The sequence below is a fragment of the Python bivittatus genome, unplaced genomic scaffold (assembly GCF_059951505.1).
Source record: "Python bivittatus isolate LINGU-HERP-01145 unplaced genomic scaffold, Pbiv_v1 ctg000080_np1212, whole genome shotgun sequence".
NCBI lineage: Eukaryota > Metazoa > Chordata > Lepidosauria > Squamata > Pythonidae > Python > Python bivittatus.
In genome coordinates, this window is record NW_028277035.1 from 45,421,688 (window position 1) to 45,437,980 (window position 16,293).

Genomic DNA, 16,293 nt, shown 5'->3' on the forward strand with positions numbered 1-16,293 from the left:
GTGGAATGATGAAATGAAAATGGCTGTGGATGGGAATAAATACATATAAGAATAATTTCTGCAACAAAATGAGAAGAGAAATATACTGTATAATGTTCAAAAAGAGAGAAAAATAGTTGCAAAAAAGTACTCAGAAGAACTAAGGAACAGTATTAATGGAGGAAGGACAAGTCTGAAGGAAGTAATTTGTTAATTTAGAGAAAGTATTAGACAGAATAGGCTTGAATTTGCACTAACGTGGAATTGAAAAACAATATAGAAGGTGAAGTATGTAAAAGAATAAATGGAATTCTAGTGAATGATTTAACACTGACTGGGGAATAGGACAATAATGTTTGTTGTCCTCTTGTTTTTTTAATGTATCTATGGACAAATGCTGTGTTGTTGACTAACATCCCTAATGACATGCAGCAAATGTTAGATAGAATGTATGATAGAAGAAAGAGTACAGATCTGAAAATTAATGTATCAAAGACCAAAGTACATGTGTTTGTCAGGGAAAATGAAGTGAATGATTGTAAAGTATAAACATAAATGCTGAAAAATTAGAGCTAGTAGATCAATTTGTGTACTGTGGAAGAATATTTGCTAAAGATGGGAAAATTGATGAGGAAATGTTATATATAAAAATATGTTGAATATAACAGAAACATGGTACTTAAGACCTGAGTGTGGTAAAACAAGAAGAGGTGAGATTTAAAAAATGAATGGATATTGAATGAATGCAGATTGAAAACAAAAGAGAGTGATAAGTACAGAAGAAGCACCTTAAGATAGTATCATCATATAGACAGAATGATCGAGGACTGAATCACAAAATAAAGAAAGGAAGAATAAATGAGTTAAGTGGAAGGGGAAAGTCAGACCTGCATAGAACTGATAGTCCTTAAAGTGATAAACAATAAAAGGTAATGTATGAACATGGTAGAAAAAACGGCAGTTTGCAAAGATAGATTGGCATGTATAGGTATAGCATATGGTACTGATGTAAACTATCTTTAGAGATTTCTTATCTCATCCTTTTATTTATCTCGGCTTACCATTTCTTATTCTTTTTTGTGCTCTACGTAAAGATGTTTACCCTAAGTGGGAATAGTGTGATGGATAATATATGTATGCATGCATAAAATCCAATCATTTTTTACTTTGCAAACAAAGAAATGATTTCACTTAAGTAGAAAGTATTTTTTTCATGAAACTTAAACATTAGGAAAGTTGATTTAAATTCTTATTTATGCTCTTGATTCACTATAGCAGTACACTATTTTTTCCTTATTACATTAGAATTGGAAATATTACTTTTAAAGAAATGTGCACAGAACTTTACATATATACACACACAAACACACACACACACACACACAGACATTTTCACCTAAGTTATTATTTATTTCTTATTTAATACATTGCTACTCCCTTTTCCTCTCCAAGCAAGTTGCTCAAAATTGCTTATGTATAAATAATAAAAATACATGTCACAAATATATGTGTCTCTTATACCTGTTGGTAGTAAGAATCAAAAGCTGTGAATGCTTGCTTGTACATGCAGCTACCAAAAGAGACAACACAAGGATCTGCTGAGTTCACAAAGCTCTGAGCAACTGACAAGATTGCTGGGAAGAGATCTCTCATAACCTGAAAGCATAAAAAATAGACAAAAGTGGGCCTGAGAAATATCTTTGTCTTTCCAATCCACATAGCTGACCATATTTATGATACAGTATTCTAAAATTTACTGAGATAAAATCAGTTATACAACTCTCTAACTACCGTTATTAATTCATCTATTTGAGATGATGAACAATATTCTGTTTCTAAAATCATGTGTAAATCACTACCAAAACTATATAGCAAAGGAGAACTCTTATGTTGTGGGGATTGATGATTATGTTGCCTGTTTTCTTTCAGATGAATTTAGGAAATGCACCAAAGAGCATCGCTTCAGCTGGCATTTTGAAACTTTAAGAGGCACACAGGTGAAGTTCAGAGAGTGTGCCTTTATAGAAGCTAACAATACACTGAATCGTAGGGCAAGCACACCCATCATGCCTCACTATTTTCTTGAGGAGAACTGGACACTTACAGAAAAAGCAGAAAGTCATCTCTTCAACTGAACCTATCATAACCATAGAATTTGTGTGGCTGCCCCCATATATTACCTGATTAATGATTTATGGCAGTGCGGAATTTACAACCATATGGACAAAATAAACAGGGTGCATGTGCCAACAAGTAAGTATCTGTGTAGTGTTTAGTCTAGAAAGAGGAGTAGAGGAATCCTCCTAGTGTGCTGAATGGCACCACAGCAAAGAACCTACTAGTGAGTGATATCGGAAGGCGTTCTGCAGCAACTGCTCTCGCAAAGATCCTGATTGAATCTTGCTCTTCAACAATCTCTCAATTTGCTTCTTGTTTTTGGCACTTGTAGCACAGATCATCAGCAGCATTATCAGATCCAGAACCTTTTTAAAAGTAAAATTGCTAAGCTAATTATGCAAACATTAAGTCCAAAGTAAGAAAGTAAGTAAACAATGGAAGGACTCTTAAAAAATAAGAGTCTTATGCCACACAGAATGAAAACAAATTTACCCCTCCCTCCAATTACAGGCCTACAAAGACTGTTCTAAGGGAAGAATAGCTAGTGCAGAATCTAAATAGGATTACCTTATGATCAGAGGCAGAAGGAACACTCTCAATAGCCTAGAACAGGAAGGAATGATTATGCACATTACAAAGTACAATAACTGCTTATATAACACACATAAATCAAATCTCAAAACTTGTCAGAACTCATCTGCTAATTGTCAGAATTACATTAAATTCTGCATACATCTGAGAAGGATGGAATTGTTTTTAGTTAAAATCTGAGAAATACACTCCAAACTGGCAAAAAGACAGAACACATGTTTTGCTTGTAATAGGTTCCAGTTTCAGCTACTGGAATCTCCAAATATGTGTGTATCGTGGAAAATTCAGAAGTACAGAGCACAACACTGAGGAGAAAGAGCATTTATTGCAATGATCATTGGTTCCCAACTTTACAAGAAAGAGGAACCCCAAACAATGGGAAAGCAGAGATCTTTATAGAAGTGGAGGACTAAAGAGGGGGAAATCCTAGGGGTTTTTGTTGCAGAAGCTAGGTAGGTTCTTCATGAGAACATTTCTATTGTTAGGCAAAACTGTGCTTTCAGGGTGGCAGCAGAGTTGGGGAAGTCCTTTGTTAAGGAGATAGAAAGTTGAGGTAAGCAGGGGAGTGTCCCTGACTGGGGATGGAGCCTTGCAGTTTCTAACCTTGTTGCTATGTTGCAATTCCCTTATTAGTGCTGCCCATGGCCTGAACTTTGAGTGGGTGAGAGAGGCTTCTATTCTTTGGTTCAGATGCTCCTCTCCTTCAGGGATATTGAGTTCACCATAAATCCTCATTGGAACCCCCTCTTGGCAAGGTTTTTCAGAAGTGGTTCGCCATTGCCTGCTTCCTAGGGCTGAGAGGTGTCTGGCCCAGGGTCACCCAGGTGGCTTTGTGCCTAAGGTGGGACTAGGACTCACAGTCTCTCGTTTTCTAGCCAGGTTAGGCCTGATAATATGGAGATAGATGGGATACAGATCTGACATATACATATACCCTACAATATAAGGTAGCTTGCTATGTCCTTCCCAGATTCTACCCACTTAGGAAAATGATTGTGCTACAGATATCCAGTATAGAGTAGGAGAGGAATGAGAAACACATCATGCTGCTTCTGCCAGAAAAGCCAGAATAGTTCTTCATGCCAGAATAAACATGTATTCTAAGCCATTCTATATACCTAGAGGTGACCAGTCATATATACAGCTGTAACTTCTGCATCAGATATGGTGGTGGATAAAGGAATTTCCTTAAGAGCACAAGCTTACCAACATTTACTCAGAAATAAGTCCCACTGAATTTTGATGGAACTTACTCCCAAGCAAATGGACAGAGAGATTTTTGCAGCAGGCCCCTAAAAAGATATTATACTATTAAGAAATCATAGGAGTAAAAAAGCAGAGGTATACTATATAGCTGCTCCATCTCAGAATTTAGGGCTTAACAAGCTAATTAGCAGGACACTAGATTATTAATGCACATTCCTATCCATCCACATGTTCTTTTGTATAAATAGTTCTGCCAAATTTTTTTCTTCTCTATTGCGCATAACATTTCTTTTCCTAAACAAGATTTTTTCCAGGACATGCAGTAAACAAGACCATTCCCTAGAAATTTTACCCATAACAGACAGCATTATTAAAAGAAAGAAAATAGGTCCAGACAATTTACAGGATAGCATTTAAAGCAGGAATAAGCAACTTGAAGTTTATGTTTCCATGTTTTTTCAACAGCCCCCCAAATCTATCAAGATCATGCTGCTGAATTATAGTCAATTTTCAATAGGTAAGAAAAGGAAATAGGTAAATTAAAATTCTGACAGACTTAATAACCCATTAATTTTCAAACGCCAACCACAACAAAACAAATGGCATGCCTCTTATGACCCTCTGCCAGCAAATAAATAAATGAGCAGCCCCTCCCCCAGTGGCAAAAATGCTGCCCACTCCTAATCCAACATCAGTTTTCATTATTGGATGGATATAAAACTAAATAAAAGGCATAAAACATAAGATAGCTTTATAAAAGTGTGTGTGAAAGAGAGAGCATGGCAAAAAGCAAATAAACAGGGAAAACAGTCTAACCTTAATCCAACCTTCTAATACACACTTCTGAAATTTAAGAGCTGACTTTAACACTTCAAAAAGGAGCTTGAAAGAATCCTGGTTAGTACTCATTTGGCTTGCAGACAGACTGAAAAGAAGCACAAGAGCATTAACAGTGTTAAACTGCCATCTACAAAATAACGGTTTGACAAGAGTAAGGATTTTGGTTTGGTTTTTTAAACAATGTGTTATTGTACTTATTGAATTTATCTTATTTTAGGTGCCTAGGTATTGGCACAGAAAATCAGTGAATAAGGCCAAGGTAAACTGATATAGATATTATGTACAGACCTTGCCTGTGTCTGGCTCCTGAGCTTGTTTTGAGAAGCCTGGATACTTGGAAGGGTGGCACACGATTCCAGATTCAGCTTCTTACGAAGGTCAGAAATTACCTGCATGACAGTATCTATATTCAAACACATACAGGCAATAGCAATATATTCAAGATGATTATTAGGAAAAATGAGAAAAAGGGAGAGAAGGAAGCAGCATACAAAGATTGCAATGACATATTTTAATATGCAGTTTTTAACAGATGTTTTTATAACACCGATTAATATATATTCCATATTACATTTTATGCAAATAACAACCAAATTAAAAATAAGAAAGTGGTAAAGTATGTCCTCTTCACAGCTCTATAAGAAAACTGGCCAGAAAATTTTATCTGCAATAAATAATGTATTATTTCTTTCTGCTCTGCCACTTATTTTGTAGTTTTCTACTGCAACATTTATTAGGTATATATCCTGCCTTTTGAAGAGGAGCACTAGGCAGCATGCATGGTGCTCCCTTCTCCAATTTTTCCCCACAATAACAACCCTGTATGGGGGGTTGGGCTGAGATGGACAGAATGACTGGCCCAAAGTCACCCAGTGAGCTTTGTGACTAAAACCTGGGTCTCCCTGCTCCTAGTTCAGCACTGTCATGCAAACAAGCTACTTTATTAGAGCCTAGTGCTGCATAAATATTTCAGATTCTAAACATTTCAAAATCAAAACATACTGTCTCAAGTTTGAAGTAACTCCCAGTAAATTCTGCCTGCCTGATTAGGAAGAACAGGTTCCCTCCAGGTACCCCTCTTGAAGAAAGAATCTACAAGGTTCCTGGAGGCAGGCCTTTTCAAATGCTGACCCCTTTCTCTGCCACAGCAATCCCCCAAAATTTAACTTGCCCCAACATGATTGGGAATGCAATCAAGGCCTTGTTAATTCAGCAGGCCTGTGGGGGGAAGTGAAAACAAGAGTGATTCCTCCTGCATATATGATTAGATGACATTAGATGGATCACTGGCATAGGAATATTTTACTATGTAATTTTTGTAACTTATCTGTTTATTCTTAGTTATTTTAATGTTGTTACAGGTGGTAAGATTGGAAGCTGCTCAGGGCTGATTGGAGCAGAATATGAACCAAACTGAAACAAACCAAGCTCAAAACATCTGCTTATCTGTCTAGGTAAGAAAAAAGGGAGATTAAAATAATCTAAAATTATGTCAGTGTTAAAAGTTTCAGATGTGAGTCAACACTGGAGCCTCTGATACTTGTACATAGAAATAAAACCATTTTTCCATATTTATCCCACTAGGGCCACCTCTTCATTCAAAAAATATAATATTCAAATGAGCCTCTTTGATGGTTAGGGTAGATACTGTACCTCTGTTGCATCAGTGGCCTTAATAGAATGGAGAATAAATTTAACTATTATGGGTAAATCTTCCATTTTTACAGCAGACACTGAAATCATGACAGACTGGCGTACCTATTGGGAGAGCAAGAAATTGTTCAGTTGTCAGAATGAGAAAAAGAATAATATTCCCTGCTTGCCCTTATCCCAAAATGTTGAGTAGATTGTAGTGGAAAACTCACTAAGGTTAAAGAAATACCTCATACCAAAGGTTTAGAACAAAAGCTAGGCCACTCAAGGCCATCTTGAAGTTGTTTAAACTTCCAGATAACAGAGGCAAGCCTTCTAAGAAAGAAAACTTGGAGCAACCAAGATTGCCTCTCAGCGTGACTTTCCTGGCTGTATTGGATGCAGAGGTAGAATAGTTAATGAGTTTCCTGCTGATTTCAAAACCTGGGCAAATTTAATTCCTATCATTTTTGAAGCCTCCTGGACCACCCTGACAGGAGACTCCATACCTCAGACAGAAGTTCCCCATCAAGGTTCAAACAGGAAAGCGCATCAAGGACTGGAACTGTAAGCCCAACGTTCTCCTTTAACAAAGAACTAAACAACAGGACAAAAAAAACCCCTTTACTTTTAACATATACAAAATACACAAACTGCAATAATATGTAGATTTTCTTCAGTTGCTCATCATAGGACTTGTTTTCTTGAAGATTATCCAAGAAAGATGTGAAAGTTCGAAAGGTACTGCAACAAACTTTATTGATACCAAAACAGATGGAGCCCTTTTTTCCTTGTGTTATGATTTTTCTTACTGCTGGTTCCTGGCCTATTCTTAATGATTAATTTCAAAGTCTGAATTGGCTCATTTCTCTAAACGGTATCCCTTAAAACAGCAGGAATGCATGAAAATAGAACATTAAAATCTCTAGGCCCCTCACCATCTTAGTTACCTTTCTTTGGACATGGTCTCTATTAATTCCTATATTATACTTTATAATGTAGTATTGCTGGAAAATGCCAGAAAACCATAAAAGTACATGAAAAGTAAGATAAAACACAGTGGCACAATATTTACCTAAGTTGCCTGGCAATTTCACTATGCTGGGAATCTTCCAGAATTTCTGGCAGACTTGTAATAATGTCATGTTGGATTGATAGAGGTGAAACATAAACCATCTGCATGATCATTGAAACAAGATCCTACAAGTAACAAAAGCATTAGGTCATAGAAATGCAAGAAAACAGTTTTTCTAAATGTGCCTGCTTAAATAAAATACTGACAGAGAAGCCAGGAGATATATGCTATAGATACATAAACAATATACTGATTATTTATTAGAAATATATTGTTTATATGATATATTGGCAAACAAACATACTTTGCTATAAATCAAAATCAAGCTTGGTTTTGCTACTAGGATCCTCACAAATTGCTTCTTACCCTAACCGTGTAATTCTGCTTCCCCAATCTAGCCATGAAGAGAAAGTTGGTAAATATTTTTGATAATAAGCAAGTCCTAACTATTATCCATGATCATATCTGCTGGATTTTTGACCCTGCAAAAGGAATGTTTAATTCTGCAAAATTTTACAGGAAACTAACTTTATATTACTTAGGCTGTTATGTGCAATGAACTTCACCTACTGTAATGAAGCAAAGTAAGCAAACACAGTAAATAAATATTTTATGATAAACCAGTTACAAACAATTACTCCTTGACTGCTCAATAGGATGATTTCAAGCAGCACAACACAAATTATATACTATAAGATACAGCACGTGCTGAATATTAAAATAAACCTGAGAAAGAGGTTTCTGATTGCCTACTCTTAGGACTTGCCTTGTTGTCAACTATCCTGTCAAGCCATTTTAACTGATTGACAATAAGCCGAGGCAAATTTAGTCCATCACTGCCAACACTGAAAAACAAAAACAACAAAGGAATCACAGTAGGGAGGAAGAGATCAAGCACAGCTATCTTTCTTCTTTACTGGTAACACAATTCTATTCTGAAGTCAAAGTCAGGTGCAGCTATACAGAAATCCATTAATTCCTGTCTAGATACCTTCCAAAATCTCTTTTTTCCAAGCACCATCTCTTTAAATCTTTTTACTGGAAATAAAGGCACCATTCATAACACAAGTAACATTAGGAAGATTGATTAAAACTCTAATTTTGAGCCATGTAACAAATCTACACTCAGTGTAAAAAACAAAGTCCATTACAGTTCACCACAGTCTATTTGTTTATGTTGCCATGTAAGACTCGCCTTTTACAGCAGAAATGTATATATAGCAGAAGAAACTGTGAGCATCAATCCTCCATTGCTTACTGCTTAGGACTACAAGCAAATTATTTATACCAGTCTACTGTATTTTTTTCCTTCAGTAAAAATAAGATCCCTTTTTTAGGATTTTGAAACAACAACAAAAAACCAGAAACTGTCTGATAGACAATGTTCCAGCTTAAACAAAAAGTACTTACCTTTCCTGAAAAAATTCAGGGAGTTTTTCAAATAACAGTTTTATCACAGCAGGCTTCCAAAAAAAGAAAAAGATAAAAGCGTTTTGAGAAAATTGCATTTGCACACACTATGTACAAAATCCTGTACAAAGCAGTGCAAGAAAACTTTCCTAAAGTATCAATTAATGGTACATAAAAGACATTGGAAATATCCACAAGCCAAAAGATACAACAGGTTTCTGTTTCAGAGAGGACAAGTTTCCTGAATAAAGTTTAATCTATTCAAATATTTTACCTTTTCAGCTTGACTAAATCAATTACGAATATTTGGAAAACTAAGATAATATGGCATAAGAAAAGTTAATGCAAATGCATATTTACGGTAAACTTGAGGTTTTATTTTCTACAATCCAGCTGCAAAAATTATAATTCAAAACTCAGGACTCTTGTGATTCTGCCCCCTTTTCTGTTCCAATTGTAGTTTATCTGAGAGCATGAAGAAATTAATAATAATCTCATTGCAAACACAAAATAAACCTAATTTAAATGAATCTCTTTCCATCCTTCTTTGGCAGAGTCCACCCATTGCCCAAATGCAGTATCAGTTTTTCACACAGACATAGAACTCTTAGCCCTTCTGTACATATAGCAAGCTATGACAGTGTCCAAATAGAAACTTCCCCAAGTAGTCCATAACTTTTCTGTTTTCCTGTTAAATTCAGCTTCGGGAGACTACAAATCAATTACCTGATTACAATAGCAACTATCCAGACCTGGAAGAAAGCGATCAGTCTGTTATGCACCTTTTGTCCTTCCATGAAATTCAATTTAAAGTGAAACAGAACTACACCCATTTCGCAATTTCTCAGTGCATCTAAAGAATTCAGGGAATGGGTAGATTGATATTAACTAGACATTATTTGTAGTCAAAAAGTGATCAAAACTAATGGATCTCTCCCAGTCTTGTGACATGCTTCTATTCATCGTTCTAGTCCTATCTAGGCATTCCCTGAAGAGTTCAAAGAGGGAAGGGACTGAGTTGCATCCACAGTCATACTCTTGCCTCCCTCCAGCCTCTACAAATTCAGGCAGAGGGTCTGAGTTGTACTGAGTTGGCCAGAATGAGAACGCATTTCTCTTTGTAATCCTGGACCAAATAAGGCAAAATAATAAATCACAGTAACAACTGTATTCCCTCTCAGATCACCTAAACAGGTGATGGTTGGAGAAAGGTGGGAGAGGTGGGAATACGGCTGCATATACAGCTCCATTTTTCCCCCACTTTCATTTTTCCCGCAACTTCAGACTAACGCCTTAGTGGCACTTTAATTGTCTACTTACAGACAATTGATTGTCAAGAGAAAACGGGAAAATCAAATGGTAAACTTACCTGTAATATCTCAATTCCAAGAAGCAATTTAATGAGGCTTTCACAGTATGAATGTACTGCATTACTACAGTGGAGAGAGACGGTTTCCTGTTACTCTTATTAAAAATTCATTCTAGAAAATTTGCTGTTTGGTTGCATAACCTAACTGCCAAGTAGAAACACATGGATTTAAAACTATGTATTTGCACTGGAATAATCTCTGGAGTCTTTAAACTAAATAAATAAATAAATAAATAAATAAATAAATGGACAGATATATCACTTTCAGTCAATGTATTATAGTATTTGCTTATATGCTTTTGGTCTGTCCTCTAAAAGGTGCATCAGTTTACATTAGTAGTTTTATCCCTATCCTCATCCAAGCAAACTTATAGGGGTTCATGTAAGTCACTGGATTTTTCTTTCATTGCCATTGAAGCTAACTATAATTATGAAACACTTGGGCAACAATTTTCAGGCATGTAATAATCCTTTTCACTTACTTTGTTTCTTGATTTTGTGCAGGTATGCATGGTAGAAGACAATTCCTAAATTGATCTCTGTTTTCAATATGGGAATCCAATCCACTGATGAACTCTTCAACAACCTAATAAGAAAAAAGAGATAAAAAAGGAAGACAGAGCAATCATAAAACCCATCATTGCTTTTTAGCTCCTTGCTATGTAGCAAGGAATAAATATATACCAATGGAATTTCAGAAATGTCATATGATCAGATCCATACCTGTGGATAAGAAGGGTGCTTTCTCAAGGCTTGATGCAACTTTTTCTGGAAAATTGCTCCATCTACAGCTACCAAAAAAAGCATCAAGGGAATCATGCATAAAAATATGTATCCACATCACATTATTCTAAAATGCCACCTTCCCTTGTCTTTAAACAGTTCCATAATAACTGATAGAAATCCAATAACAGTTTTTTTTTAATTTCCTAGACTGGAAATATTTATTTAATTAATTAATTAATTAATTCCTCCCCCGCCCATCTCCCCCCAATGGGGGAACTCTGGGCGACTCACACAGAACATTAAAACCATAAATATATATAAATACATAAACATCAATTTAAAAACATTTCTAAAAAAGAGTGCATCTGTAGAATTTCTATCTCTGCTAAAACTGTTGAGAAGATATAGACCTCTGTCAGTAAATTGTGGCAAGCCTACATTTCTGCATCATTAATAGTTATATATATATTATATTATATATTTTATAATATATATATTATATTTATATATTAATATAAAATATATAAAATATCCAAGCTGGATTCTCTATAAATAATTTTTCCCTGCTGATGTTTCTTTGTGCAACCTCAAAAATGTATTTTACAAACTCTTATATTAACTATAGTCATACAGAAACATATAAAATAAATCCAATAGACAGAAAATCATACTAAAATAGCTGACAGTGTCATCTTTAATGAAGGATAGACTTTGACATTAAAAAGCAGGACATTGATGGTAACACATCAAAAACTGCTGTATAGAATGTTTTCCTCTCTTTGCACAAATATTAGCAGTAAATATGCTCAAACATACATTAGAAAAGCTGCAGATTTTCCAGAAATATTGATCAGTGGGGAAAAAAAAAAGAAATGCTGGGAAAAATCAGTAAACTGGGTTTCCCAAAAATAATAGGGCAGTCAAAATTTGACAGTAAATTAGGAAAAAAAATTAAAACAATTTAATAAATATGTATGTCCAAGAAATAATATAAAAATGCAGAACAAATTAGTCATCACCACCACCATTATCATCATCAAATTTGATGACTGAAATTTATTTCAGTTACCACTCTACTATTTCTGGGACGCTGTATATATGAAGTATCTAATTCTTAACAATCTGTAAAGGTACAAAATCTTTCTTATTTTATAAAACGTATTCTGTAAAATTTGGTTTTCTTATAAAAGTTTGATAGATAACACCAAACAATGCAATTTATTCAGGCATACATTTATTGCTTCAATCTATTCTTAAATTTTAAAAATGTTGTTACAATTTAGATAGGAGCTAATAACTCTAAGGAACGTAGCATCTCTGCTTAAAAATTGATGAAAAAGATAATAAACCATCAATAGTACAAAATAAGAGACTCAAGTATCCTGGATGTTGACCTGCACAGTGTAAAGAAAACCTTAATTTTCAGAAAATAGCTGGTAAAAGGAAGGGATGGGGGGAAAATAGACAAGACTCAGAATATATTTTGCTACAGTGAGCACTGTTAAATCAGTCTCTTTTCCTGAAACTGAAATAAAGTCAACAGATTCTACTTCTGATCTTTTACTGTTACCATTTTCAAAGACTTCTGAAAACTGAAATTTTGTCAGTACTGAGAAGTTTCTCTCTTCTTTCATATTAGTTTTTTTAAATTGGTTTGAGTACTTCCCAGGCCTATTTCTTTGACATCTTAACCATTTTATGTATTATTTAAAAGAAATATTAGAAAATATTTAATAGTCTCTTTTTTCAGACAAACCCCTCACCCTCACAACTCAAAAGTCTTCAGGCAAAAAAAGGGGGGGCATTTTTCCCCCCTGGATTTTCATATCTAACACCAGGTACTCCATTTAGCAAGGAAGCATATCACAACATACAATACCTATTTCATTCTGTCTTTCTCCTGCTTTCAGTGTAATCCCTGCTGCCTTAAGGAGATGCCCAAAAACATTACTGCTCTCTATATCACCATCTTGTGGATCAGACTTTTTCTTTCCAGAGGTTCGAGGCCTTTTTGTTTCTAAGAGAAACAAATGTCAGGATTAATGCTGAATCATAACAGCTAAATGGAAAAATTAACTTTCAAGTCAAAAAATTATGCCAATGTTTTGATCCCTGCCTTGGAAAAGCAAAGCAACGGATTGTTTATGGATTGCACTGAGAGGCCAATTGTAGTTACTATAGAGGGAGAAGAATGAAAAATGGTCCTGCCTTACACACATTTAAGCAGTAAGTGGTCTGTATACTGAGATCATAATTGCTGGACATGATCCTCATACTGAATTAAACCAAAATCAATGGGACTTAAGCGTGATTTTTTTTTTTTTTTTACTGAACTGCATTCTCTACTACACTATGTCTGCTTTTCTCAGGGCTCTCAAACATTACTTTACCAATAGTTTCACATACTCAAATTAAGATTATTATATCCTCTGTGGACATTGTAGAAAGATAGACGTGATAGTCTATGGTGGCAAAAAATCAGTGTCCAGTAGTGTCTTTTCTGATTAACAAATGTTAGTAAAAGGCATAAGTTTTCATGAGCTTTAATTCATTTCATCTGTCTTTTAGAAGACCAAAGCCCTAGGGAGGGTCTATTAAAAGAAATAGACAGAAGCTCACACTCAAATTGCTCAAATGCATTAATAAGCTACAGCCCACACTGGACAATGACACTGCACCTTTTCAAGTGCTGGGCGGCAGTCCCATAATGCAATGAACCCAGATGTCTACTTTGCCCCCACATCCACACCACAGGATCCAACAAATACACATAGAAAATTAGAAGCGCCTTAACATGCTCTTCCTGTAATGTGATATCCAGCAATGCCCCTCTGGATTCTATGTAGGACAAACAAGACAAACTGTGGAATCCTTGGGGTTCTCTGAACTCAGAGAACCCCAAGGACTCCACAGTTCAACCCTGAGCTACATATATTCTCTTCTATTGAAACAGGACAAACTTTGTGCAAAACAATTAATGGATACAAACTTGATATTAGGATTCAGAACAAAGTAGTACCAGAGCATTTTAACTTCTCAGGACACTTTACAGCAGACCTCAAAGTGACTGTTTTAGAAAAATGGGACTTTAACTCCACCACTGAGCAAGAGGTTGTTTTACTTACATACATCAAAAGGTTTCAGGCAAGCTCAAAATGTCTCCACACACACACAGTGGATTTTTTAACATATTACAATTATTAACTGATGACGTTACCTGATAATCTGTCTCATGTTACCTGCATCTCCATAACCAACCTGTCTTCCCCTCCCTTCCCTACCCCCCAGCCTCACCCCAATTTAAATCCTACATCACTCTAGCCACTCTATGCATCTGATGAAGTGAGCTGCAGCTCATGAAACCTTATGCCTTTTAATAACATTTGTTAGTTGGAAAAGGGGCTACCAGATGACCAAAACTTTTAGTTACCGGTATTTTGCTATTATTCAACAAGGTATCAGCCCTTTGAAGTAGGCAAGGTCAGGAAACAGACTCATAGGTCTAGCTAGAACTATATTTGTATTGATATAGGCTACAGGAACCAAATCTTGAAAGCCTGACTGAGTTTTCCCCTCTCTTATATCTATTGAATTAGGGAGAAGTTAGCTTCTTTCTTATGCTTTCTCTGTTTCCTGGGCTTAGAGCATATTTTTGCAACTGTCATCTCTGCCTCACTTCTCCAAAGTCACCTTCCTGGCTCTCTACACAGAAAGAGGTCCAGCCTATAAGGAAGGCGAGAGTCTCCACACACATTGGAATCAAAATAAGATACAGGCAAGCTTCCTCTCTGGTATAAGATTTGGGAGCAGAAAGATTAACACAGTCTACTTCTGAAGTATTTGGTTAAACTTGGTAAGACAACATTGCTCACATAAGCCCTAGCTCTTCCTTCAAGCTGGGGGAAAGGAAATTAATTGTCTCTTTAATCAGATTACATTTATAAGGTCCTCTGAAGCAACAGCTTGGCTACCAGGAGAATCCCTTATTCCCATCCCTGGTCCAGAATTAACAGAAGCACTGCAACTTTTTCTTACTATATTATGCAACTACAAGTGCATGAATGTTTCAGGAGCAAACAATATGGACCATGGATGTCATCAAATAACAATACAACCACAGCAATAATGCTTGAGGATCAATGTTTGTAATTGACCAGTATAAAGTTCTATAATAAATAAACAAATTAAATAGATATTTGAAATTCATGATGGAGAGATATTACTGCTTTGGAAATTTCCCGAGAGCCTACAATTAACTTTTCATATTCACTGCTTATGATATGGAAAAAAAGTTATTTCACAGGTGGGGAGAAGAAGCTTGCTCTTGTTGCTGTTCTTCACAGTTCTAAAAGCAATAGTATTCCTTTGCTTCATGTCCATGGCAAAGGGATTTCATGTAATAAGAAACGTTCCACCTTTACATACTTGCTAATTCTTCTGTCAGATTTTCGCGATAGACATGAGGTTTGAACAATTTCCGTTTTGAAGCCATGACAACAGGTGCTGATGTATCCTAGATTAGGAATATTGGGTGAAAATTAGAGACTGGCTGAAGAAAATGTGTTTTTATATCAAGATTTTGCAAATAATTGTGTAACAAATAAACTATAGACACAACATTGCATTCCAGCACAATAATTTCATCTGAAAGATGTGGTATTGTTATATAAAAGTAGAAAAAGGAGCTATTGTAATCATCTAGAGAATGTGCCTATCATGGTAGGCCTATATGATTAGGTAACCCAAATACATTTTCACAAACACAACTGGACACAGGTACACCTACAACAAATTGCTGCTGTTGGAATGCTTCTGTTGAGGCCTTCAGCGATTCCATTCTTCCCCTCCCATACAGCTTAGTCTTATGCTCAGTGGTCAGGAGGCTGTTTGGTGGGAAGATGATGAATCTACATTCTGGATTTCTGCGGGGTAGGAGTTGAGCACTTTTGTGCCTAATTTCAACCACAATGAAATCTTGGATTTCTCTCCCTTCGGTCCGAGGGAAAAGCAACTCCTGCATATCAAGCGGGAATGAAACTATCGAGACAATGAGAAGTTTTTTCTATGTGTCTGTGTATCTCTCCCTTCCTTTCCAAGTCACTTCATTCTGTCACCTCCCTTCCCCGACTGATTGCGATACTGCCAGAAGAAGCGAGGCTCCCAGGACAGCCATTGCGCCCAAATAGAATCTCTGTCCTCCGCCACGACTAAGCCGAACAATCACAGTTCCCACGCGGACTACTTACTGCTTACCACCGAGATGCAACTACAGCGCAGCCGCTGCACAACTTCGGCGCGCGATCTCCTCTCTGCTTTGAAACTCTCCCGCTAAACGCCCAGCGGGGGC

General features: G+C 36.1%; 1 protein-coding gene across 3 annotated transcripts in view; it reads right to left on the reverse strand.

Moving 5' to 3' along the window:
- Positions 1–16,283, reverse strand: part of FANCD2 (FA complementation group D2) — a 54,724-nt gene extending 38,441 nt beyond the window's left edge. For 2 of the 3 annotated variants that reach the window (XR_015794831.1, XM_088133982.1), the window contains exons 1-16: positions 16,193–16,280; positions 15,372–15,459; positions 12,826–12,963; positions 10,944–11,011; positions 10,703–10,806; positions 10,221–10,284; positions 8,852–8,904; positions 8,208–8,286; positions 7,442–7,566; positions 6,876–6,963; positions 6,388–6,492; positions 5,023–5,123; positions 4,711–4,819; positions 2,665–2,700; positions 2,319–2,462; positions 1,501–1,635 (exon numbers count right to left, since the gene is read on the reverse strand). Coding sequence is in view for 2 of the 3 variants with exons in the window: in XM_088133982.1 (XP_087990108.1) it covers positions 1,501–1,635; positions 2,319–2,462; positions 2,665–2,700; positions 4,711–4,819; positions 5,023–5,123; positions 6,388–6,492; positions 6,876–6,963; positions 7,442–7,566; positions 8,208–8,286; positions 8,852–8,904; positions 10,221–10,284; positions 10,703–10,806; positions 10,944–11,011; positions 12,826–12,963; positions 15,372–15,438 (1,416 nt within the window). In the remaining variant the exon portion in view is untranslated. Of the gene's footprint in view, positions 1–1,500; positions 1,636–2,318; positions 2,463–2,664; positions 2,701–4,710; positions 4,820–5,022; positions 5,124–6,387; positions 6,493–6,875; positions 6,964–7,441; positions 7,567–8,207; positions 8,287–8,851; positions 8,905–10,220; positions 10,285–10,702; positions 10,807–10,943; positions 11,012–12,825; positions 12,964–15,371; positions 15,460–16,192 lie in introns of all 3 variants that reach the window. The other variant, XM_088133983.1, reaches the window with a different exon arrangement.
- Positions 16,284–16,293: the final 10 nt, after the last annotated feature.